This window comes from Hemiscyllium ocellatum, chromosome 17, assembly GCF_020745735.1.
Source record: "Hemiscyllium ocellatum isolate sHemOce1 chromosome 17, sHemOce1.pat.X.cur, whole genome shotgun sequence".
In the NCBI taxonomy this organism is placed as follows: Eukaryota; Metazoa; Chordata; class Chondrichthyes; order Orectolobiformes; family Hemiscylliidae; genus Hemiscyllium; species Hemiscyllium ocellatum.
In genome coordinates, this window is record NC_083417.1 from 58515352 (window position 1) to 58540253 (window position 24902).

General features: G+C 43.3%; 1 protein-coding gene across 6 annotated transcripts in view; it reads right to left on the bottom strand.

The window, feature by feature from the left end:
- Positions 1 to 24902, bottom strand: part of LOC132823775 (adhesion G-protein coupled receptor G5-like) — an 86981-nt gene that overhangs the window by 26654 nt on the left and 35425 nt on the right. For 5 of the 6 annotated variants that reach the window (XM_060837787.1, XM_060837786.1, XM_060837788.1 and 2 more), the window contains 9 exons: positions 22781 to 22822; positions 17572 to 17613; positions 15103 to 15144; positions 12135 to 12176; positions 9461 to 9502; positions 8166 to 8198; positions 5365 to 5449; positions 3722 to 3872; positions 708 to 848 (listed from right to left, as the gene is read on the bottom strand). In XM_060837787.1, the coding sequence (XP_060693770.1) occupies positions 708 to 848; positions 3722 to 3872; positions 5365 to 5449; positions 8166 to 8198; positions 9461 to 9502; positions 12135 to 12176; positions 15103 to 15144; positions 17572 to 17613; positions 22781 to 22822 (620 nt within the window). The remainder of the gene's footprint in view (positions 1 to 707; positions 849 to 3721; positions 3873 to 5364; positions 5450 to 8165; positions 8199 to 9460; positions 9503 to 12134; positions 12177 to 15102; positions 15145 to 17571; positions 17614 to 22780; positions 22823 to 24902) is intronic. The other variant, XM_060837790.1, reaches the window with a different exon arrangement.

Here is a 24902-nt window from a genome sequence, read left to right on the forward strand (position 1 = left end):
TGATCTGGAGGTTTGGAAAGGCTGGAGGATGCTATAGTGCTAGGAAGGATTGTCAGGACTGGAGGAGGTTACAGAGATAAGACCATGAACCCATCAGGTGAAGGAGGAGAAGTTGTCCATTCAGCCCATCATATCTGTTCCACCATTCAATGAGATCTTGGCTGCTCTGATAATCCTTACTGCCATTTTCCTGCCTTTAGCCCATAACCCTTGATTCCTTACAGTGTGGAAGTAGGCCATTCAGCATATCAAGTCCACACTGACTGTCCGAAGAACATCCCACCCAGACCCAGCCTCCTATCTTAACCCGGTAATCGGTCTATTTCAGCCTTGAATACACTTCAACATACAGACTACCTCCCTTATTCCTAAAAGTGAATAAAAGGGATTAAGATTAGGGTTAAATGGTAATTACTTTGCCCAGTTAATTGTGACACACAACAGTTAGTCATAGACCGAAGGGTTTGTTTCCATGCTGTACATCTCTATGACTCTATGATTCTATTAATGTTGACTTTGCCAGCAAAGGACTTTGCAAAATGCAATTCAGAAAAAAATGCGTGGGCTGTTAGTGCCTGTTCCCTACTACCCAGTTGATCGAATGTAGCCTTCCTTGTGTTATGAGAAGTTCCTTTCTACTTTCTCCTTTTTGAATTGGAGTGGTGGGAGGTGCCTACAGACATCAGTGCAGAATTGAAGCACTTTACCTCAAACAGTGATGTATCATTGAATAATGAGAAGGTGATGCTCGAGAAATCATTCTGCTGCTCCATTGATTTCCTGAACAATTCCTCTGGGAGGACTACCTCAATGTCAACATTTTGTTCTTGAGTGGCTCTTTCACCGACCTGCACAACAAAATAAATAACCATTTCACGTTTCTGTTCATCAATCATAATTTGTGGATAATCTACATTTGGAATGGCACATGCATGAAAATCAGATACTAAAACACTGAAAAAAAGGATAATTTCTAATTAGAATTATTGTTTGGGCAATTTAACCTTTAGGTGAGGTAGTGTAACCTTTTGGGCCTGTTCAGTTGACCTTTTGGGAGAAGTAAGTAATCTTTCAAAACTTTAAATTGTTCATTGAATTGTTCAAAGTAGACATGAGTAATCATGAAACGTCGATGAAAATGCTGCAACTGTCAAAGCTGTCATGGCATTTAACTCTCCTGCCCTCTAAAGTTTGGAAAACTGTCTGCAATGTTTAAGAAAATGGTATTTCCAATCCATCAAAGCAGGAAGCTGTGCTTTTTCTAGTTATGGGGATAGAAAGAATAGAATAAAATAAAACAATGAGTAATAGGACAATAGTAAGCTCATAGTATTGTTAAAAAAAACAAGCCTACTTTAGAAAGCATAGAGGAAATCTGAGAAAGGGAATAAGAGGGGAAATGAACCTAAGAATGAGAATAAATTAACAGCTAACACATTAGTAATGAAATGGAAGTTAAAAGAAGGATAGGGCTTATTCGAGAACAAAAATGAAATTTTCCTTTTTCCAACAGTAGCTCTGTAACATACTATACCACATGGCATATGTCTTCACGACAGGATTGGATGCTGCTAATTTAGCAGTAAAAGAGGAGACAGTGGGAATAATGAATAGAATAAAAGCAGAGATGAATTTCTTAAATATGGCTTGAAAGAAATCAAAGGAAGAAAGCTCACCGAGACCAAGGGTTTATCAACCTAGATATTATCAACTTGTCCAGAGATGTTATTATACACCTTTTAAATGTTGTAATGTACTCAGACCCATCACTTCCTCTGGATGGTCATTCCACACACGAACCATTCTCTGTGGAAAAGCATTGCCCCTCACATACTTTTAAAATATTACTGCTGTCACACTAAAAATAGATCCCCTAGTCTTGAAATTGTCCACCCCAGGGAAAAAAGACACCTGCCATTTACCTCACCTATGGCCCTCATGATTTTATAAACTTCTATAAGGTCATCTCTCAACCTCCTATACTCTTCCAGTGAAAGAAAGACCCTGCCTATGCAGCCTCTCCTTATAACTCATGCCCTCCACTCCCAGTAACATCCTGGTAAATGTTTTACATAGGAACATAAGAAGATAGGAATGGGGAGCAGCAGTAGGCCATCTGGCCCTTCCAGCCTGGTCCTCGATTCAATAAGATCAGGGCTGATCTTCTTGTGGCCTGTGCTCCACTCACCTGCCCTCTCACCACAACCCTTAATTCCTTCATGGTTAAAACAAATATCGATCTTAGCTTTAAAAATGTTTACTAAAGTAGCGTCAACTATTTGATTGGTCCCCAACTCCAATCATCACATGAATTGTTTGGTTCCCAACATTTATCCCTGAGGCACACCACTAGTTACTGATTGCCAACCAGAAGAGCACTCATTTATCAAAGTCAAAAAGTGTGGTGCTGGAAAAACGCAGCCGGTCAGGCAGCATCCAAGCGGCAGTAGAGTCAATGCTTCGAGCATAAGCTCTTCATCATTCTTGAAACGTCAACTCTCCTGCTCCTCAGATGCTGCCTGACTGGCTGTGCTTTGCAAATGCCACACGTTTTGACTCTGATCTCCAGTATCTGCAGTCCTTGCTTTCTCCTAGCACTCATTTATCCCCACTCTTTACTTCCGGTTGGTCAACCAATCCCCTCTCCATGCCAATACTTCACACGTAACACTATGCAGCTTTATCTTATGCATTTTCTGAACCTTCTCCAGGTTGATACTACTTTTTATTCTATTTTAGCTGAACTTTGTTAATTCAGTTACTGTGCCAGTTAAAGGTCAATTTTCCAGATCTTCACTGAATTCAAATAAACTTTTTTTTGTTTCTCAACATTACTTGAAGATAAAGAGAAAGTTAACGTTCTGAGGCAAGCATGATTCTTCCTTGGAATTTATTCCTTCAGCATTCCAAAGAAGGCTCATACTGGACTCGAAATGTTAACACTGTTTCTTTCTCCACAGATACAGCCAGCATTTTCTGTATATCTTTCAGAGTTCGAGCATCGGCAGTGGTGGGTTTTTCATTGTGTAGGGGTGAATGGTTGATGTTTGAGGTTGCGCTATCCACTGGACCATGTATCACAATGGGCCTAATTGTATTTCTTTCTCCCATTTTTATATAACTAAATATAAGCTTATCCCCATATCAGTGTGTACTAAGTTTGGTTTCATATTTAATCCATTACCCTACCCAATTCCCAGAGGCAGCCTGTATTCCTTGCTGCTGATGTATGCAGTTAGAGGCCTAAAAATGAAGAGTGCATTACCAAGCAGAGTGAGGCAACTCACAAACATAACAGAAAATGCTGGAGAAATTCAGCAAGTCTGGCAGCAGCATCTGTGGGAAGAAAGCAGAATTAATGTTTCAAGTCTCGTATCTCTTCATCAGAGTTCAGTTTCTGGTTTGGTTTCAGATCTCCAGTGCCCACAGTTCATTATTTTAGTTTAAGGTGAGGCTAGCATATTAGAGATGAATATTTAATTTAAATCTCATTCAATTCCTTTTATGTTCATCAATATATACTAATACTTAAAACATATTGAGATAAAAATCTAGCCTCAAATATGAACTTTGAAAATTATAAATATATAGGATACCACGTCAGATTTGATGTTACAAGGCAAACATTTCTGTACACGTTGAAAAATCAGGTCAGAGATCCTATGTTGTCTGTACCTGTATTTGTAGCTTTGCTAGGCACAGAGTTAGTGAGGTTACTTACCCATGAAGAATTGGCAACAAGTGTTATTCCTTTAAAACTTGAGCTGTTTAATTTTCTACAATAAGCTTTATATCTTGAGTGTATTTGTGTGATACTGTCTTTGTCAGAAGCTTCACAATCAGCTGTGGCTCTTACACATCTCCTTTGTAATCTATAACAAGAGATTTTGAAATACACAAGATGAGTAATGTAGATAGTAAAGTAAGTGATTATCAGCTAATTGAGGTGGTTAGACACTGGGATGCAGCCTTGTGGATCCAGCCGGATACAGTCTTGGGAGAAGAGATTGAGCAGTTGGATGGTGGACCGCCACTGGAATATTTGAAGGTTATGAGGTTGTTTCTTGATTATTATTGCAGCCAAAGAAAATGAAAGAAAGCTTCCAGGCTGAATAAGAGCTGTGTTTGAGGGAAATCAGAGGTGAGATCCTGGGAGGAAAATGTCTCTTCCTAATGAGAAAAAGTCAGAGTTTAAGGGATGTTTGTAATACCAATTACTACTGACCGAGGGGGCTGCTGAGCAGTTTGTGGGATCTGTCTTCACTGTGGTTGTCACTACATGTGTACTTTCTGGTCTTTGGCCTACAATAATGACCTGAACTTCATTACACTTGTTATTATCCCCCGATAGGGTTCAACTCTAGTGGAATCAGATGCAGCATTCTGTGTCGCAAATGTTATAATCTCAACCAAAGATCACATTGGGTAATTTAGCATGACCAATTCGCCTAATCAGGGGAAACCCACAGAGAGAATGTGCAAGCTCCACACAGACAGTTGCCCAAAGCTGGTATTAAACCCAGGTCCCTAGCATTGTGAGCCTTCAGTGCTAAACACTGAGCCAATATGCCACCCGAATATCTATCAGGTTAATGAATGTGCTGAGCTTAGCTTATCTGGCCTCCTTGTGACTCCAGACCCACCGAAATGTGGTTGACTCTCAGCTGTCTTCTCAGTACTGGTTAGGGATGGGTAATAAATATTGGCCCAGCCAGTGATAGCAATGTGAATTTATGGATTTAAAAAAGAAACCCTTTGATGTTTATAATCTCTCAACCTGAGACTTGAACAAACTCAACAGCCGAACCTCCACAGCCCTCTTGAGAAGGAATTCCTCATCTCAATGCGAATGGTTCTACACACAATGGTTCCACACCAACAACACATGTACAAAAATCAACAATGTTCACAATTAGATCCTTAAAGCTAGATTTTTATTGATTTGGGATTTACCATTTGCTGCAGTGAGATTTGAACCCAGGACTGCAGAACAGTACCTGGGTCTTTGGATTAATCGCTTAGCAATAGCAACACTAGGCATTCAGCCTCCCCTTAATGATCGGTATTCTAGAAGTTTAGGGAAAAAGCTGATAAAACAGAATACATCATTTTACCAGCATCATGGAGACAGTAAGGATTGCAGATGCTGGAAGCCAGAGTCAGTAGATGTGGAGCTGGAAAAGCACAGCAGGTCAGACAGCATCCGAGGGGCAGGAAGGCCCATGTTTTGGGCTGAAACCCTTCATCAGGTCTGTTCTGCTCTAATTCCAATTCAATCAACTAATCAATTATAAACCCAGGCCTTTTCCCAATCCTGATCCTGATCGGTGGTCTACGCTGAAAATATCAACCACATAAACTTACTTGTTCTTAATGTTCTTTGCCTTTAGATTGCATGTTGTAGTTAGATTCTGGACAAGTACCTCACATTTATCTGATGTTAGAGTTTCTGAAATGAAATTATAAAAGAATATTGACTGAGTTTCTTAAACGCAATTAGTGCTCTCTCTTTTTTAAATTCCATCATGCTTCTCTATGTTAACAATGGTTAAACAAGTCAGAGTTTTTAAATAAAACATGGATCGATGGTTTAAAGAGCTGTCTCCAACTACTCATGAGATGAAATGTCAAGTTGGAGCTTGCTAACCATTTCTTAAAAGCAGTTTATTATTGTACATCAGCCTGGAAATTGGAAGGTAGAGTGAGGAGGGATGTCATCCAGAACCAGGTAACATAATGAGGGGCAGGTTATTTCAGACTGAGATGAGGAATTCCTTCTCCAGAGGACTGTGGAGGTTCAGCTATTGAGGCTCAGACTGAGATGTTATAAACATCAAGGGATTTCTAATTTAAATCCATAAATTGACTTTGCTATAACTGACTGGGCCAATATTTATGACCCACCCTGAACTGCCCTAGTACTGAGAAGACAGCTGTGGGTCCGGAGTCACATGGAGGCCAGATAAACTAAGCTCAGCATATTCATTAACCTGATGGATACTGGGTGGCATATTGTCTCAGTGGTTAACAATGCTGGCTGACAGTGCTAGGGACCTGGGTTCAATCCCAGCCTTGGCCAACTGTCTGTGTGAAGTTTGCACATTCTCTCCCTGAGCTTCCTCCCATAGTCCAAAGATGTGCAGGTTATTTGAATTGGCCATGCTAAATTGCCCATTGTGTTCAGGGATGTGTAGGTTAGGTGCATAAATCAGGGGTAAATGTAGAGTATTAGGTTTCGGTGGGACACACTTTGGAAGGTCAGTGTGGACTTGTTGGGCCGAAGGGCTTGTTTCCACACTATAGGGATTCTATGATTATACCTGGCCAACAATGATTTCAAAGTCACCAGTAGGCTAGCACAATTGCAACATTTAAAAGGCATCTGGATGGGTACAGGCCAGGTGCGAATAGATTGGTTTGGGATATCTGGATGGAAGGGTCTGTTTCCATGCTGTATGATTCCAGATTTTGATTCAAAGCCCAATTACACATTCCCAGAGTGGGATTCGAGCTCACATCCTCAGGATATTAGTTTGGGACTCTCAGTTATGAGCTCACTGACATGACCACCGTACTATCACCTCGCTCATACAGAGACCGCAGGAAAATGTTGCTGAAGTGGAAGATCAGACATGGTCTCAGTGAATGGTGGCATGGGCTGGTGAATGAGACTCACCTTCCCCCGTTTGTTTGTTTTTGTGTAGACATCCATTTTCCCGGAGCTCTGCTGTTCTCCTGCCAGAATTCCCAGGATAAATGGGGTTTCAGGATCAATACAGATGGCAGATTTCTGCACAACCAGTACAGGGCAAGAGGAAGTGTGATTTGGATAAATTCCTCAATTATCCCCTTCCCAAAACACAAAAAAAGTACATCTGACATCACCTAATTCCAAGATGAGGTGTTTGATTAAAAACCAGATATTTGGTCCATCTTAATTCATGATATCAAACCACGTCAAGTTCCATTGACAGCACAGAAACAGGCTATTCAGCCCAACTGGTCTATGCCAGTGTTTATATGAGTATCCTCCTACCTTCCTCACCCAACCATATCAATATAACTTCCCATTCCTTTCTCTCTGATGTATTGATCCAGCTTCACCTTCTTGAGGGTAATGGATCAGGCAACAAATGCTGCCCTTCCTGGGGTGGGAGTGGGGGGTGGGAGTTGGAGGGGGGGAGGTGGTGGGTGTGCAGTATTAGGACCCGTGCTTTGTTTGACAGCTCTCACAGGTACACGAACCTCAAAGTGTACACATGAAGGCTGGAACCTGGTGCTGCTCTCAGTAATGGGAAACCTGTCTGTGAGGATAAATATATCAGGCCATTTTTGCCCAGTCTGTGGGACAGCTGTCACAATTTTGGCACTAGCTGCCAGATATTAATAAGGAGGACTTTGCAGGTTCAACAGGGCTGTGTTTGCCTTTGTTGTTCCCAGTACCTAGGTCCAGCTGTTTCCATTCCATTTTTGTTTCTACCAGTTGGTACAACCAAGTAGCTGGCTACACAATTACAGAGAGCAGTTAGGAGTCAATCACATTGCTGTTGGTTTGGAGTTACATGTCAGCCAGACCAGGTGATGATGGTAGCTATCCTTCCCTGAAGGACATTACTGTGTAGGATGGGTTTTTTTCCCTGACAATCAATGATGGACAACATGGTCATCGGATTCAAGCCCAGGTCCCCAGAACATTACCTGGGTCTCTGAGATAGTCTCGGGATAGAACCACCCTGTCATTGCCACCCAGCTAAACAGCTGAAACCTCACTACAGGCACTTAAATAGATGGACTCAGTCGTCATTTCAATGATCCAGACATGTTTAATCTGCAATTCTGTCCATGTAGATGTAAATGTAAAAGATCTGAAAACTCTATTTGAGGATGAACAGAAGACATGTTCTGGCCAATATTTATCTTACATCCAACGACATTGAAACACATGCTCAAATCGCCCAACTATTCTCTAATCATGGGGCCTTGATGTGCAAACATTGGCTGTCATGTTTAACAAAGACTAAACATTCAAAGAATATCACACACTTTGGTAAATTTTGGGGTTGTGACAGGTGCTTTATAAATGCACAATTTCTTACTTTCATCTTCACTCTTCTTGTACAATAATTGTGACTTTTTAAAAATTTTGTGTTTATTAGATCACTGACCTTCGAGACGGCATAAATTCTCACAACATTCATCTGTGGAGATAAAATAAAGACAGCTTAGAACCTAGTTCTGATGGTTATGGGATCACTTAACTCTGCCCATTGCATGCTGTTTCTGCTTGGTATACTGGTAATCCTGTTTGGGAGCTTCAGCAGTTCATCATCATATCTTTTAGGTATACTGGTGCTGCTCCTGGCATGCCCTCCTGTATTCTCCATTGAACCAGGGTTGATCATCTGGCTTGATGGTAATGGTGGAGTGGGGAATATCCTGGGCCAGGAGGTGACAGATTGTGCTGGAGTACAATTCTGCTGCTACTGATGGTCCATGATGCTCCATGGATTCCCAATCTTGGATGCTGCATCTGTTCAGATTCTGCCCCACTTAGACAGTGACAGTGCCACACAACACTATGGAGGGTATTGTCAATGATTTTGTCTCCAAGAGGACTGTGTGGTGGTCACTCTTACCAATACTGGCCTGGACAGATGCTTCAGAAGCCAATACATTGGTAAGGATGAGGTCAAGTATGTTTCTTCCCTCTTGTGGGTTCCCTCGTTATCTGCTTCAGACCTTGTCTAGCATGGATGTCCTTTAGGACCTGACCAGCTCAAACAGTACTGCAGCATTTCAGCATTGAATTGACATTGAAATCCCCCACCTAGAATACATTCTGTGCCCTTGCCACCCTCATTGTTTCTTCCAAGTGTTATTCAACATGGAGGAGCATTGATTCCTCAGCTGAGGGAGGATGGTACGTGGTAATCAGCAGGAGGTTTCCTTGCCCATATATAGCCTGATGGCTTCAGACTTTATGGGGTCTGGAATCAATGTTGAGAACTCCTCGGGAAACTCCCTCCCAACTATATCCCACTGTGCTGCCACCTCTGCTGGATCTGGCCTGCCGATGGGACAGGACATATCCAGGGATGGTGATGGTGGTGTCTGGAATATTGTCTGTCAGGTATGACTCTGTGAGTATACCTACGTCAGGCTGTTGCTTGATGAGTCTTTGAGACAGCTCCCTATATTATCCCATGGCAAACAGCATTAAAACACACATTCAAGTCATTCAATTATTCTCTAATCATGGGTCTTTGCTGTGCAAACATTGGCTGCTATGTTTAACAATGACTAAACATCAAAATTACTTCATCATCTGTCGCACACTTTGGGAAATTATGAGGATGTAACAAATGCTTCACGAATGCACCATTTCCTCCTTTCATCCTCTCTCTTCTTGTGTAATAATAATTATATTTTTCCTTTTATTTTTGTTGATGAGATCACTGACCTTTTGATTTTCTCTTTTTGCAAATTTTCTTACAAACTCTGTCTGTAAGTTAAAGAAGACAGCAGTAAGGTTTGGAAATAAAAAGTAAACTTCATTTATTGACAGAATTCTGTTTTTAGTTCTTACATCAGTGATGCCAATCTATCTTTGGGTGCTGGTTTATTTCCATTTGGTTTTTCAATATTGATCTTTGGCTAGTTAGCTGAGTTACCTGGGCAGCTGGTTTGCAATGCAGAGTGATGCCAACAGTGCTTGTTTAGTACTCCCACCAGCTGAGGTCACCATGAAGGACTCTCCTTCTCAACCTCTCCCCTCACATTGAGCCACCACCAGCCATCTCTCTCTCCACTGAAACAGCAGCTCTTGAGGACTTTGGCAATGTTACTTTTCATCTGTAGCATGATCCTAGTTCCAGGATGTTGATACAGCAACAGTGAAGGAACCATGATATAGTTACATGTCAGGGTGGGTCATGGCTTAGAGGGAAACTTACAGGAGAGGTGATGCTCCCATGTATCTGTGGCTCTCTCCTTCTCCTTGACAGAGGTTGCAGCCTTGGAAGCTGCTGTAAAGGGAGTCTCAGTGAGTTAATTTAGGGCAGTATCGTACACAGTACACACTGCTGCCACTGTGCATTGCTGGCTGAGGGAGTGAATGATGGAGTATTAGTTGGGATGTAAATCATGAGTGTGGTAGAATAGTCCCAAATGCTAAATTTGTGCTAGATGGTTTCAAACATTTTGAGTGTTCTTGGAGCTGCACCTATCCAGGCAACTGGGGCATATTCTATCACATGGTTGAGTTATACATTGTAGATGATGGTTAGGCTTTGAGGAGTGAGAAGGCAAATTACTCACCACAGAATTCCCAACCTTTGATGTATTTTTGTAGCCAGCTCAATTGTGTGAATGCTCCAGTTCAGATTCTGGCCAATTGTATCCCTCAGGATGGTGATAATGAGGGATTAGTGATTACCATTGACGTTGAATGTCAGGGAGCAATGGTTGCATTCTCATTAGTTGGAGATAGCTATTGCCTAGTACTCGTGTGACTGAAATATTACAAGGCACTTATCAACCCAAACCTGGATGTTGTCTACAGTTTGCTGCATAGAGACACAGGCTGCTTCAGAATCTGAGGACTTGGGAATGCTATTCAACATTGTACAATCATCAGAGCACGTTCCCAATTCTGAAATTATGCAGGACACTAGAAGTTGATAGAGGTGTTTGCACCCAGAATACTACCCAGAGATGTCCTAGAGCTGAAATGACTGACCTCCAGCAACCACTACCGTCCTCCTGTGTTCCAGGAATAAAGTAATCAGTGGAGAGATTTCCATTTAACTTCAGTTTTGTTACACTTGGTAAAATACTACCTTGATATCAAGGTCAGTTATCTTTATGACCCCTTTTTTAGATTAGACTTACAGTGTGGAAACAGGCCCTTCGGCCCAACAAGTCCACACCGACCCGCCGAAGCGCAACCCAACCATACCCTACATTTACCCCTTACCTAACACTACGGGCAATTTAGCTTGGCCAATTCACCTGACCCGCACATCTTTGTGACTGTGGGAGGAAACCGGAGCACCCGGAGGAAACCCACGCAGACACGGGGAGAACGTGCAAACTCCACACAGTCAGTTGCCTGAGTCGGGAATTGAACCCGGGTCTACAAGCGCTGTGAGGCAGCAGTGCTAACCACTGTGCCACCGTGCCGCCCATAACCTCACCTCCTTTGTCCATGTTTGGACTAAGGCTGTAATGAGGTCAGGAATTGAGTGGTCCTGGCAATACCCAAACTGAGCATCTCTAAACAGCTTATTGCTGAGAAACTGCTGCCTGATGGCACTATCCCTTTCCTAATAGTTGAGAATTGACTGATACTGGGATAATTGGCTGGGTTGGCATTGCCCTTCTTTTTATATACAGGACATACCTGAACAATTCTTGACATTTCAGGTAGATGCCAGTGTTGTAGCTGTATTGGAACAGCTTGGCTAAGGGAGAAGCAAGTTGAAGAGCATAAGTCTTCAGTACTATTATCAAAATGTTGTCAGGGCCCATATCCTTGCAGTATCCTGTGCATCCAACCATTTCTTTACATCATTCTTTCAATCACGAGGCTGACATGAATTATCCACTCAGAATTTCTAACTGAAGAAGTTTGTAAATAATTTGCCTTGTTTATTGCAACAATGTGCGGGACTTCCCCATCATTGGGGATGGTAAAATTCAGGGAGCACGGTCCTTCTGTTCATTGGTTAATTGTAGACCATGGTTCATGACTTGAAGTGGCAGCACTGCAGTGCCTAGTTTTGATGGTTATGAGATCATTTAGCTCTGTCCATTGCACACTGTTTCTGCTAGGTACACAGGTATGTCCTTCTGGCAGGTACAGGAGTTTATTGTCGCATTTTTAGCAATGCCTGTTCTGGCATGCCCTCCTGCACTCTCCATTCAACCAGGGTTAATCCCCTGGCTTGATAGTAATGGTTGAGTGGGCAATATGCTGGGTCACGAGGTTATAGATTGCATTCAAGTTCAATTCTGCTGCTGCTGGCCCACAGTGTTTCGTGGATTCCAAATATTAATTGTCTAGATCTGTTCAAAGTCTGTCCCATTTAGCGTGGTGACAACATTTTTTATTTTGTGTTTATGAGATCACTGACCTTCATCTTTTATTGTTTTGCAGATTTTCTGACAGTCAGCGTCTGTAGGGATAAAAAAAAGGCAGCTATAAGGTTTGGAAACTGAAATCTCTTTTGCTGAGAGCAGACTGATTTTCGTTCTTACGTCAGTGATGCCAAGTAATATTTTCTCTCTTTGGATATTGCTTCCTTTCCATTGGGTTTGTCAATATTAATCTTTGGCCATTATGAGGTCAGTTGGCTGGAGAGCTGGTTTGCAATGCAGGCTGATGCCAACAATGTGGGCTCAGTCCCCACACCAGCTGAGGTCACCATGAAGGACTGTCCTTCTCAACCTCTCCCCTCACAATGAGCCACCACCAGCCATTTCTCTCTCCACTGAAATAGCACCTCTCGGGGACTTTGGCAATGTTACTTTTTAACTCGAGCAGTGGAGGTCCAGGATTTGAACCAGTGACAGTGAAGGAACGATGATATAGCTATAAATCAGGATGGCTGTATGGCTTAGAGGGGAACTTGCAGGAGATGTGGTGTTCCCATGTATCTGTGGATCTCCCCTAATTGACAGAGTATGCCGGCTTGGACGTTGTGTTTGAGGCAGCCTCAGTGTGTTAATGCAGGACAGTATCATACATGGTACACACTGCTGCCACTGTGCATTGCTGGCTGAAGGGGTGAATGATGAAGGTATTGGTTGGGACGTAAATCAAGTGGACAGCTTTGAACTGAATGATGTCAAACATCTTGAGTGTTGTTGAAGCTGCACCGATCCAGGAATATACTATCACACTCTGGATTTGTACCTTGTAGATGGTGGACATTCTTTGAGGAGAGAGGAGGCAAGTTACTCACCACAGAATTCGCAAACTCTGATGTGGTTTTGTAGCCAGATTATTTATATGAATGCTTTGCTTCAGATTCTGGTCAATTGTATCCATCGGGATGTTGATTATGGCAGACTGGGAATTACCATTGACATTAAATGCCAAGGGACAATGGTTGGATTCTCATAAGTTGGAGATGGCCATTGCCTGGCACTTGTATGGCCCAAAATATTTCTAGGGACCTCCCAACCCAAATCTGAATGTTGTGCAGATTCGCTATTATTGATACGTGCTGCTTCAGTATCTGAGGAGTTGGGAATGGGAATGAACATTGTGCAATCATCAGAGAATGCTGGAGCGGAGAAACAGTTAAAGATAGATGGGCCTAGGATCTTACCCTGAGGAATTCCTGCAGAAATGTCCTGGAGCTAAAATGACTGACCTTCAACAACCATAACCATCCTCCTAAGTTCCAGGAATGACTCTAATCAGTGGAGAGTTTTCCCCCTGACTCCCATTGACTTCAGTTTTACTCAGACTCCTTGATCTCACGCTTGGTCAAATAATACCTTGATGTCGAGGACAGTTACCTTTATAACCCCTCATGACATCATCTTTTTTGACCAGTGTTGTGGCTGTACTGGAACAGCTTGGCAAGAGGAGTGGCACGTTCTGGGTACAAAGTTTTCAGTGCTATTTCCAGAATGTTTTCAGGGCCCATCGCCTTGCAGTATCCATTGCCTACAGCCATTTCTTTTTACAGCATTCTTTGTAAGAGGCCAATATAAATCATGCATTTGGCATTTAGAGCTGAAGATGTTTGTAAATGCTGTTGGCCTGATTTGTGCACCAAAGTGCTGGGCTTCCCTAACATTGGGGATGGTAACGTTCAGGGGGCATGGTTCTGTTCATTGTTTAATTGTAGACCATGACTCATGACTGGAAGTGGCAGCACTGCAGTGCTTAGTTCTGATGGTTATGGGAACACTTAGCTCTGTCCATTGCATGCTGCCTCTGCTTGGTAACACAGATAGTGCCGTCTGCTGGCTTCAGCTGTTTATTGTCACATTTCTAGCAATGCCTGGTGCTGCTCCTGGCATGCCCTCCTGCATTCTCTATTGATCCAGGGTTCATCATCTGGTTTGATGGCAATGGTTGACTGGGAATACACGAGTCAATGAGGTTACAGATTGTGCTGGAGTACGGTCCTGCAGCTGCTATGGTCCATAGTGCCTCATGGGTGTCCAGCGTGGAGTTGCTAGATCTGTTCAAAGTTTGACCCATTGTGCATGGTAATAGAGTCACTCAGCACAATAGAAGGTATTCTCAATGTGAAGGTGGGGCATTGCGTCCACAGGGACTGTGCCGGGGTCACTCTTACTGCCACTGCTTTTCACAGATGCACCATTAGCCTGCAGATTGGTGACGATGAGGTCAAGTATGGTTTTCCTACTTATGGGTTCCCTCACTACCTGCCGCGGACCCTGTCTAGCAGCTATGTCCTTTTGGCCCCGACCAGCTTGTTCAGTAATGCTGCTTCTGAGTCCACTCTCAGTGGTTGACATTGAAATCTCTCACCCAGAATGCATTCTGTGCCCTTGCCACTCTCATTGTTCAACATGGAGGAGCGCTGATTCCTCAGCTGAGGGAGGATGGTATGTGGTGATCAGTTCGAGGTTTCCTTGCCCATATATAACATGATGACTTCTGATTTCATAGGCTCTGGAATCAAAGTTCAAGACTCCCACCCAACTATCTCCCACAGTGCTGCCACCTCTGCTGGTTCTGTCCTGCTGGTGGGACAGGACATATCCAGGGATGGTGATGGTGGTGTCTGGGCTATTGTCTGTGAGGTATGATTCTGTGGGAATAACTATGTTGCTTGACCAGTAAGCTCTCTATATTATCCCATGTCCAACAGCATTAAAACACACATTCAAATCATTCAACTATTCTTTAAGCATGGGTCCTTGCTGTGCAAACATTGGCTGCTACGTTTGACAACAACTAAACATCAAAATTATTTTGTTATCTATCACACACTTTGATAATTTTTGAGGTTGTGACAGGTGCTTTATAAATGCACAATTTCTTACTTTAATGCTCTGTCTTCTTGCGTAATAATTCTCACTTTTTTTTATTTTTGTGTGTATGAGGTCACTGACCTTTGCGTTTCAGCATTTTGCAGATTTTCTTACAATTTCTGTCTGTAGCGAAAAAAAAGACAACCATAAGTTTCAGAAACCAGAAGAAATATGTTTTGTTGGGGGCACCCTATTTTTTTCGATCTTACGTCAGTGATACCAATCTATATTTTCTCTCTTTGGGTGATGTTTTATTACCATTGGGTTTCTCAATTTTGAACTTTGGCCATTATGGTGTCAAGTTAGCTGTGTTGGCTGGACAGCTGGTTTGCAATGCAGGGTGATGCCAACAGGGCTGGTTCAGTACCCCCACCAGCTGAAGTCACCATGAAGGATTGTTCTTCTCAACCTCTCCCCTCTCAATGAGTTGCTAGCAGCCATCTCTCTCTCCACTGAAACAGCAGTCCTCTGGGACTTTGACAATGCTAATTTCTACTTCCAGCAATGGATTTCTATAATTTTGATCCAGTGACAGTGTAGGAATAGATTTGCAAGTGAGAGTGGTGTCTGGCTCAGAGGGGAACTTGCAAGAAAGATGGTGTTCCCAAGTACCTGCAGCTCTCTCCTTTTAATTGACAGAGTTTGCCAGCTTGGAAGTTGTTGTCAAAGGATTCTTGGTGAGTTCATGCAGGACAATATCATACACGGTACACACTGCAGCTAATGTGCATTGCTGGCTCAGGGAATGAATGGTGAAAGTATTAGTTGGGATGGAAACCAAGTGGACAGCTTTGTCCTAGATGATGTCAAACATCTTGAGTGTTGTTGAAGCTGCACCCATCCAGGATTATGCTATCACACACAGGATTTGTACCTTGTAGATGGTGGACATTCTTTGAGGAGAGAGGAGGCAAGTTACTCAGCACAGAATTCCCAAACTCTGATGTGGTTTTGTAGCCAGATTACTTATATGAATGCTTTGCTTTGGATTCTGGTCAATTGTATCCCTCGGGATGTTGATTTTGGCGGACTGGGAATTACCATTGACATTAAATGCCAAGGGACAATGGTTGGATTCTCATTAGATGGAGATGGCCATTGCCTGGCACTTGTGAGTCCCAAAATATTTCTAGGGACCTCCCAACCCAAACCTGAATGTTGTGCAGATTCGTTGTGATTGATACGTGCTGCTTCAGTATCTGAGGGATTGGGAATGGGAATGATCATTATGCAATCATCAGAGAATGCTGGAGGGTAGAAACAGTTAAAGATAGTTGGGCCTAGGATCTTACCCTGAGGAATTCCTGCAGAAATGTCCTGGAGCTAAACTGACTGACCTCCAACAACTATAACCATCCTCCTATGTTCCAAGAATGACTCTAATCCATGGAGAGTTTTCCCCTGATTCCCATTGACTTCAGTTTTACTCAGACTCCTTATTCTCACACTAGGTCAAATACTACCTTGATGTCAAGGAGAGTTACCTTTATAACCTCTCATGACTTCATCTTTTTTGACCAGTGTTGTGGCTGTAATGGAACAGCTTGGCAAGAGGAGGGGCAAGTTCTGGGTACAAAGTTTTCAGTGCTATTGCCAGAATGTTTTCAGGGCCCATCGCCTTGCAGTATCCATTGCCTACAACCAATTCTTTATATGAGGCCAAGATTAATCTTCCATTTAGAGCTGAAGATGTTTGTAAATGCTGTTGGCCTGATTTGTGCACCGATGTGCTGGGCTTCCCCATCATTGGGGATGGCAAAATACAGGGGTATGGTCCTTCTGTTCATCTGCAGCCAGCTGATTGGTAGAATGTGGTCAAGTATCTTTTTTTTCCCTCTTGTGGGTTCCCTCACCACTTGATGCAGACCAGCTCAATCAGTTGTTCTGTTTCCGAGCTACTCTTGGTGATTGACATTGAAATCCTCCACTCAGAATACATTGTGTGCCCCTGCCACCCTCATTGTTTCTTCCAAATGCTGTTCAACATGGAGGAGCGTTGATTCCTCAGCTGAGGGAGGATGGTATGCGGGAATCGGCAGGAGGTTTCCTTGCCCTTCAGCTGACTTCTGACTTCATGGGGTCTGGAATCAATGTTTAGAAATCCTATGGAAAATCCCTCCCAACTGTATCCCACCCACCTGCCACCTCTGCTGGGTCTGTCCTGCTGGTGGGACAGGACATATCCAGGGATGGTGATGGTGGTGTCTGGGACATTGTCTGTAAGGTATGATTCTGTGGGAATGACTGTGTCAGGCTGTTGCTTGACCAGTCTGTGAGACAGCTCTCTATATTATCCCATGGCCAACAGCATTAAAACACACGTTCATATCATTCAACTATTCTCTAATTATGGGTCCTTGCTGTGCAAGCAGTGGCTGCTACGTTTAGCAATGAATAAACATCAAAATTATTATTTATCTGTCGTGCACTTTTGGAGATTTTGAGGTTGTAACAGGTGCTTTATAAATGCACAATTTCTTCCTTTCATCCTCATGGTTTCTGTGCAATAATTGTCAAACTTTTTTATTTTGTGTTTATCAGATCACTGACCTTTGGGTTGCAGCTGACTGCAGCATTTCTTGCAACAATTCTCTGTAGGGATAAAAAAGACAGCTATAACTTTTGGAAATCAAAAAGTGGAGGCATCCTGATTTTAGTTCTTACGTCAGTGTTGCCGACCTTTATTTTCACTCACAAACCAAACAGAAGTTGCTGGAAAAGCTCAGCAGGTCTGGCAGCATCTGTGAACATAAATCAAATTTAATCTTTTGGGTCCGGTGACCCTTCCTCATTTAATTTTGATTTCTTTTCACAGTAGCTGCCAGACTTGCTGAGCTTTTCCAGCAACTAAGGCTTTTGTTTCTGATATACTGCGTCCACAGATCTTTTATTTACATTTTCACTGTTTGGGTGCTGTTTATCTCCATTGGGTTTCTCAATATTGATCTTTGGACCTCTTGGGTCACTTAGCTGTGTTCGCTGGATAGTAGGTTTGTAATACAGTGTGATGCCAAAAGTGTGGGTTCAGTACTCCCACAGCTCAGGTCACCAGGAAGGATTCTCCTTCTTAACATCTCGCCTCACACTGAGCCACAATCAGCCATCTCACTCTCTCCCCGTGGCCCTTGGGGACTTTGGCTATGTTACTTTATACCTCGAGCAGTGGAGTTCCAGGATTGTGATCCATCAACAATAAAGAAACAATGATAGAGATGAAAGTCAGGATAGTGTATGGCTTAGAGGGGAATTTACAGGAGAGGTGGTGTTCCCGTGTATTTGCAGCTCTCTCCTTCTCATTGACAGAGATTGCTCATTTGGAAGCTGCTGTCAAAGGAGTTAATGCAGGACAATTTCATACATGGTACACAGTGCTGCCACAGTGCATTGCCAGCTGAGGGAGTGCTTAGCGAATGTATTGATTGGGATGTAAACCACATGGACAGCTTTGTCGTAGATGGTGTCAAACATCTTGTGTTGTTAGAGCTGCACCCATCCAGGCAATTGGGGCATGTTCCTTTACTCTCTGGATTTGTATCTTTGGATGGTGGACATTCTATGAGGAATGAGGAGGCAATTACTCACCATAGAATGCCCAATCTCTGACGTGTTGTTTTTGCCAGATTATTTATATAAATGCTCCAGTTCAGATTCCGGTCAATTGTATCCCTCGGGGTGTTGATTATGGGGAATTGGGAATTACCATTGACATTGGATGTCAAGGGACAGTGGTTGGATTGTCATTAGCTGGTGATGGCCATTGTCTAGTACTTGAACTATTATTGGGCACTTATCAACTCAAACCTGGGTATGATCCACATTTTGCTGCACACAGACACAAGCTGCTTCAGTACCTGAGGAGATGGGATTGGGACTGAATGTTGTCCAAACATCTGAGAACGTTCACTTGTGAACTGATGCTGAAGGGTAGAAGCTGATAGAGATGTTTGTGCCGAGAGTAACTCCTGCACAGATACCCTGGATCTGAAATGACTGACCTACAACAACCACAACCATCCTCCTATGTACCACGTATGACTCCAACCAGTGGAGGCTTTTCGCCTAATTTACATTGACTTCAGTTTTCTTCAGACTACTTGATGTCAGACTTGGTCAAACGCTACCTTGATGTTAAGGGCAGTTACCTTTATGTCACCTCTTGGCTTCATCTCTTTTGTCCATGTTTGACCAAGGGTGTAGTGAGGTCAGCAGCTGAGTGGTCCTGGCGATACCCAAACTGAGCAGGTTACTGCTGAGAAAGTGCTCCCTGATGGCACTGACCCTTTCCTAGTGACTGAGAGTAGACTGATACAGGGATAATTAGCTGAGTTGGCTTTGTCCTGTTTTTCATGGACAGGATATACTTGGGCAATTGTCTGCATTATCAGGCAGATGCCAGTTTTGTTACTGTACTGGAACAGCTTGGCAATGGGGAACAGCAAGTTTCGAAATACAAGTCTTCAGTGCTATTGCCAGAATGTTTTCAGGGCCCATAGCCTTGTGGTATCCAACTCTTCCATCCATTTTTTTCCATCATTCTTTAAAAGCGGCCAATATAAATCATGCATTTAGCCTTTGCACTGAAGATGTTTGTAAATGCTGTTGGCTTGATTTTTGCACCAATATGCAATAGGCTTCCCCATCATTGGGGATGATAAAATTCAGGGAGCATGGTCCTCCTCCTCATTGTTTAATTGTAGACTATGATTCATGACTGGAAGTGGCAGCACTGCAGTGCTTATGGGATCACTTAGCTCTGTCTATTTCACGCTGTTTCTGATTGGTACACAGGATATCCTGTCTGGGCAACTAAAGCATTTTATCATCGCGTTTTTCGCAATGCCCTGTGCTGTTCCTGGCATGCCCTCCTGCACTCTCCATTCAACCAGGGTTAATCCCCTGGCTTGATGGTAATGGTTGAGCAGGGGATATGCTGGGCCATGAGTTTACAGATTGTGCTGGAGTACAATTCTGCTGCTATTGTTGGTCCACAGTGCCACATGGATGCTGGATCTTTTCAAAATCAGTTCCAGTTGGCATGGTGACAGTGCCAGACAACATGATGGAGGGTATTGTCAATATGTAGGTGGGGTTTTATCTCCACAAGGGCTGTGTGGTGGTCACTCTTACTGATACAGTCACGGACTGAGTATCTGTAACCAGTAAATTGGTAAGGGTGAGGTCAATTATGCTTTTTCCTCTTTGTCATTCCCTCACTCCCTGCTGCAGACCCAGTCCAGTAGCTTTGTGTTTTAGGACCCAACCAGTTCCATCAGTAGTGCTTCTTTCGAGCCCCTCTTAGTGGTAGGCATTGAAATGCCCCACCCAGAATACCTTCTGTGCCCTTGCCCCCCTCATTGTTTCTTTCAAGTGTTGTTTAACATGGAGGAGCTTTGAATCCTGAGCTGAGGGAGGATGGTACATGGGAATCAGCAGGAACGTACCTACCTCAAATGTAACCTGACGGCTTTCAGATTTCATGGGGTCCACAGTCAATGCTGAGGAGTCCAAGGGAAATTCTACAGGGAACTGCGCTTGGGCTTGTACTGTTTGTGATCGACATAAATGGTTTGGAGGAAAATGTGGGTGGTCTAATTAGAAAGTTTGTGGATGAAACAAAGGTTGGTGGAGTTGTGGAGTTGTGAGGAGGATTGTCAGAGGGTCCAGCAGGACATAGATCAGTTGGAGGCATGGGCAGAAAAATGGCAGCTGGAGTTTAATACAGACAAATGTGAGGTGATGGTTTTTGGACAGTCAAGTACAGATGGAAATTATACAGTGAATGACAGAACCCTTGTGAATATTAGTATGTAGTGGGATCTGGGTGAGCAGGTCACAGATCTCTGAAGGTGACAGTGCAGGTAGATAACGTTGTAAAAAAGCAATGCATACTTGCCTTCATTGGAAAGGGCATTGATTATGAGGAATGGCAGGTTGTTAGATTAGATTATTTACAGTGTGGAAACAGGCCCTTCGGCCAAATAAGTCCACACCAACCTGCCGAAGCGCAACCCACACAGACCCATTCACATACACTTACCCTTTCACCTAACACTATGGGCAATTTAGCATGGTCAGTTCACTAACCTGCACATTTTTGGACTGTGGGAGCAAACCAGAGCACCCGGAGGAAACCCACGCAGACACGGGGGGACCTCCACACAGTCAGTCGCCTGAGGGAGGAATTGAACCCGGGTCTCTGGTGATGTCAGGCAGCAGTACTAACCACAGTGCCATTATGTTGCAGCTTTACAAAACTTTAATTTGGACACACTTGGAATATTGCATTCAGTTCTGGTCACCACATCACCAGAAGGATGTGGATGGTTTGGAGAGGGTACAGAAAAGGTTTACCAGGATGTTACCTGGTATGGGGGATTTTAGTTTTGAAGAAAGTTTGGATAGATGGGGTTTGTTTTCACTGGAAAGCAGGGGGTTGAGGGGCGGCCTAATAGATGTTGAATGGCATGGATAGAGTCATAGAGTCATAGAGAGTCATAGAGATGTACAGCATGGAAACAGACCCTTCGGTTCAACCCGTCCATGCGACCAGATATCCCAACCCAATCTAGTCCCACCTGCCAGCACCCAGCCCATATCCCTCCAAACTCTTCCTATTCATATACCCATCCAAATGCCTCTTAAATGTTGCATTGTTCCAGCCTCCACCACATCCTCTGGCAGATCATTCCATACATGTACCACCCTCTGCGTGAAAAAGTTGTCCCTTAGGTCTCTTTTATATCTTTTCCCCCTCACCCTAAGCCAATGCGCTCTAGTTCTGGATTCCCCCACCCCAGGTAAAAGACTTTGTCTATTTATTCTATTCATGCCCTGCATAATTTTGTAAACCTCTATAAGGTCACCCCTCAGCCTCCGATGCTCCAGGGAAAACAGCCCAGCCTGTTCAGCCTCTCCCTCGAGCTCAGATCCTCCAACCCTGGCAACATCCTTGTAAATCTTTTCTGAACCCTTTCAAATTTCACAACATCTTTCCGATAGGAAGGAGACCAGAATTGCATGCAATATTCCAACAGTGGCTTAACCAGTGTCCTGTACAGCCGCAACATGAAGAGTGGAAAGTATGAGGCTTTTTCTTGGTGTGGTGGGATCAATTACAAGAGAAGGGATGTTTAAAAGAGGTTTGTGAGGCAGGTTTTCACACAAAGGGTGGTGAGTGTCTGGAACACGCTACCAGAGGAGGTGCTGGAAGCAAACAGAATAGCAGCATTCAGGATTCACCTGGATGAATACGTGAATGAGAAGGATGAGAGGGATATGGATCCTGCAAGTGAAGACAGTTTTAATATGGAAGGGCAAAATGTGTCAGTGCAGGCTAGGAGGGCTGAAGGGCCTGTTCCTGTGCTGGATTTTTCTTTGTTCTTTGATCTCTTTGTTCTTTGTTATATCCAGGGATGGTGATGGTGTTGTCTGGGACATTGTCTGTAAGGTATGATTCCGTGAGTATGACTATGTCAGACTGTTGCTTGACCAGTCTGTGAGACAGCTCTCGATATTATCCCATGCCCAACAGCATTAAAACACACATTCAAGTCATTCAACTATTCTCTAATCATGGGTCTTGCTGTGCTATGTTTAGCAATGAATAAACATCAAAATTATTATTTATCTGTCGTGCACTTTGGGAGATTTTGCGGTTGTAACAGGTGCTTTATAAATGCACAATTTCTTACTTTCATCCTCATGGTTTCTGTGCAATAATTGTCAAACTTTTTTATTTTGTGTTTATCAGATCACTGACCTTTGGGTGGCAGATAACAGTCGCATTTCTTGCAACAATTCTCTGCAGGGATAAAAAAGACAGCTATAACTTTTGGAAATCAAAAAGTGGAGGCATCCTGATTTTAGTTCTTACGTCAGTGTTGCCGACCTTTATTTTCACTCACAAACCAAACAGAAGTTGCTGGAAAAGCTCAGCAGGTCTGGCAGCATCTGTGAACATAAATCAATTTTGGGTCCGGTGACCTCATTTAATTTTGATTTCTTTTCACAGTAGCTGCCAGACCTGCTGAGCTTTTCCAGCAACCTTTGCTTTTGTTTCTGATATGCTGCGTCCACAGATCTTTTATTTACATTTTCACTGTTTGGGTGCTGTTTATCTCCATTGGGGTTCTCAATATTGATCTTTGGACCTCTTGGGTCACTTAGCTGAGTTGGCTGGACAGCAGGTTTGCAATGCAGGTTGATGTTCACAGTGTGGGTTCAGTACCCCCACAGCTCAGGTCACCAGGAAGGATTCTCCTTCTTAACATCTCGCCTCACACTGGGCCACAATCAGCCATCTCGCTCTCTCCCCGTGGCCCTCGGGGACTTTGGCTATGTTACTTTATACCTCGAGCAGTGGGGTTCCAGGATTTTGATCAAGAAACAATGATAGAGATGGAAGTCAGGATAGTGTATGGCTTAGAGGGGAAGTTACAGGAGAGGTGGTGTTCCCGTGTATTTGCAGCTCTCTCCTTCTCATTGACAGAGTTTGCTCGTTTGGAAGCTGCTGTCAAGGGAGTTAATGCAGGACAATTTCATACATGGTACACAGTGCTGCCACAGTGCATTGCTAGCTGAGGGAGTGCTTAGCGAATGTATTGATTGGGATGTAAACCACATGGACAGCTTTATCCTAGATGGTGTCAAACATGTTGAGTGTTGTTAGAGCTGCACCCATCCAGGCAATTGGGACATGTTCCTTCACTCTCTGGATTTGCATCTTTGGATGGTGTACATTCTTTGAGGAATGAGGAGGCAATTACTCACCATAGAATGCCCAATCTCTGACGTGTTTTTTTGCCAGATTATTTATATGAATGCTCCAGTTCAGATTCCGGTCAATTGTATCCTTCGGGATGTCGATTATGGGAAATTGGGAATTACCATTGACATTGGATGTCAAGGGACAGTGGTTGGATTCTCATTAGCTGGTGATGGCCATTGTCTAGTACTTGAACTATTATTGGGCACTTATCAACTCAAACCTGGGTATGATCCACATTTTGCTGCACACAGACACAAGCTGCTTCAGTACCTGAGGAGATGGGATTGGGGCTGAATGTTGTCCAAACATCCCAGAACATTCACTTGTGAACTGATGCTGAAGGGTAGAAGCTGATAGAGATGTTTGTGCCGAGAGTAACTCCTGCACAGATACCCTGGATCTGAAATGACTGACCTCCAACAACCACAACCATCCTCCTATGTACCACGTATGACTCCAACCAGTGGAGGCTTTTCGCCTAATTTACATTGACTTCAGTTTTCTTCAGACTACTTGATGTCAGACTTGGTCAAACGCTACCTTGATGTCAAGGGCAGTTACCTTTATGTCTCCTCTTGACTTCATCTCTTTTGTCCATGTTTGACCAAGGGTGTAGTGAGGTCAGCAGCTGAGTGGTCCTGGCGATACTCAAACTGAGCAGGCTACTGCTGAGAAAGTGCTCCCTGAGGGCACTGACCCTTTCCTAGTGACTGAGAATAGACTGATACTGGGATAATTAGCTGAGTTCGCGTTTTATATACAGGACATATCTGGGCCATTGTCTGCATTGTCATGTAAATGACAGTTTTGTTACTGTACTGGAACAGCTTGGCAATAGGGAACAGCAAGTTTCAAAATACAAGTCTTCAGTGCTATTGCCAGAATGTTTTCAGGGCCCATAGCCTTGTGGTATCCAACACTTCCATCCATTTTTTTACATCATTCTTTAAAAGCGGCCAATATAAATCATGCATTTAGCATTTGCACTGAAGATGTTTGTAAATGCAGTTGGCTTGATTTTTGCACCAATATGCAATAGGCTTCCCCATCATTGGGGATGATAAAATTCAGGGAGCATGGTCCTCCTACTCATTGTTTAATTGTAGACGATGAC